Raw genomic sequence first — 1,433 nt, 5'->3', positions numbered from 1 at the left:
CTTCTGTGAATTACCACTTCCCATATCAATCAAATTCACTGGTAGACCAGTTTCTTGTAACATATCCTAAAATATATCAAAACAAAAATGTTACTGGTTGTAATTCTTACGTTAAAAAATAATATAAAATGATTGAATTATACTGATACATTCGCATCGATATCGTAAGCATTCATTTCAAAGAACATTTAAAACTAAAATTGAGAAATTACAATATCAAAAAATGCCATTTATTCAAAAAATAAAGTATGCATTGCATTTAACAAGAAAAACATAATTAAGATATTGTTCAATTCTTTTGTTCTTTTATAAAAAATCATTAATCGAGATCGGAAAAAATAAAAAGCATTTGTAGAGGTTGCATGTGCATCGAGTGAACACGTATATTACTAATCTCTAAAGAATTTTGCAAGGTATAGTTGACGCTTTTTAGCTTTTGCTTCTAGTGGTGTCTGGTTCGAACCTCAAGGAAGGCAAACTTTTTTAACTTCATATTTTTGGTTGTTATACAATTTTATAAAACTACACAAAAATAAAGTGTGTTCATTAATTCATTTAATAATGATATTTAAACATACGAAAATCTATTAACTCGTCTAGTTAATGCAATAAAAATAATAAGCAATTTAAATCAATTGTCTTACTTTGTAATCGCGAAAACAAGAGTCGCGGAGAAGAAATTATGCATTAATTTTGAACATGAAACGTTGTGTTTAAAAAATTATCTATCAATAAATTTCAATATAAGATTACCATCAGCACGTTGTTCAATTGTGATATTTACTTAAATGGCATGCATGCTTACCTGAATGTTGGTGGATAATACGTCCAAATCTGAGCGATGCAGATAATAGTAGGGATTTCCCGTGATGAAATCATCATCGAAAATGCAGCCCTGTTTGTCGTACCTAAACCAAAGCGGCACGTACTTTGGTGTGGATGTCAGCCCCTTGAGAATCTGTTGGTCCATGTTTGAGGAAGTCAATCCTTCGAGAATCTGTTGGTCTATGTTTGTGGACGTCATTCATTCGAGATTCTGTTGGTTCAATTTTATTTTTTTGTAGTACTTCGGTATCTACAGTTATATTTACCTTTTTCTTTTAATTTAACTTGTCTATGGTTGACCAAACTGTGTTTTGTTAATACATATCACTTTTGAAACCGATGGAAGTGTTATAAAGAATTATCAAGCGTGATACATAGCAAAGAATTTAAAGATGTTTTTACTTTTGAATGACATATTTCAGCTCCAAAAGAGGCATACAAAAGAAGTTATAATTTTCCCCATGAATGAAAACATTCATTACTATTCATGCGTAATTACGATTTTTACGATTCATTGGGATGACTTGAGAAAGTGCAAAACTTTACATGCTAGTATTCAAATTTTAAACCTTAGCAAATAAAGTAGTTTTCTCACTATATATCTAAAC

At 30.1% G+C, this 1,433-nt stretch overlaps 1 protein-coding gene across 1 annotated transcript in view; it reads right to left on the bottom strand.

Annotated features, from left to right (window-relative positions):
• Positions 1-1,024, bottom strand: part of LOC127872228 (histidine N-alpha-methyltransferase-like) — an 8,187-nt gene extending 7,163 nt beyond the window's left edge. Inside the window, exons 1-2 of the mRNA XM_052415558.1 lie at positions 806-1,024; positions 1-66 (exon numbers count right to left, since the gene is read on the bottom strand). The exon at positions 1-66 is cut by the window's left edge and continues 89 nt beyond it. Coding sequence (XP_052271518.1) covers positions 1-66; positions 806-1,024 — 285 coding nt within the window. The remainder of the gene's footprint in view (positions 67-805) is intronic.
• Positions 1,025-1,433: the final 409 nt, after the last annotated feature.

The sequence above is a fragment of the Dreissena polymorpha genome, chromosome 3 (genome assembly GCF_020536995.1).
Source record: "Dreissena polymorpha isolate Duluth1 chromosome 3, UMN_Dpol_1.0, whole genome shotgun sequence".
Classification (NCBI taxonomy): Eukaryota; Metazoa; Mollusca; class Bivalvia; order Myida; family Dreissenidae; genus Dreissena; species Dreissena polymorpha.
This window is presented reverse-complemented; position numbering and strand designations above follow the sequence as displayed.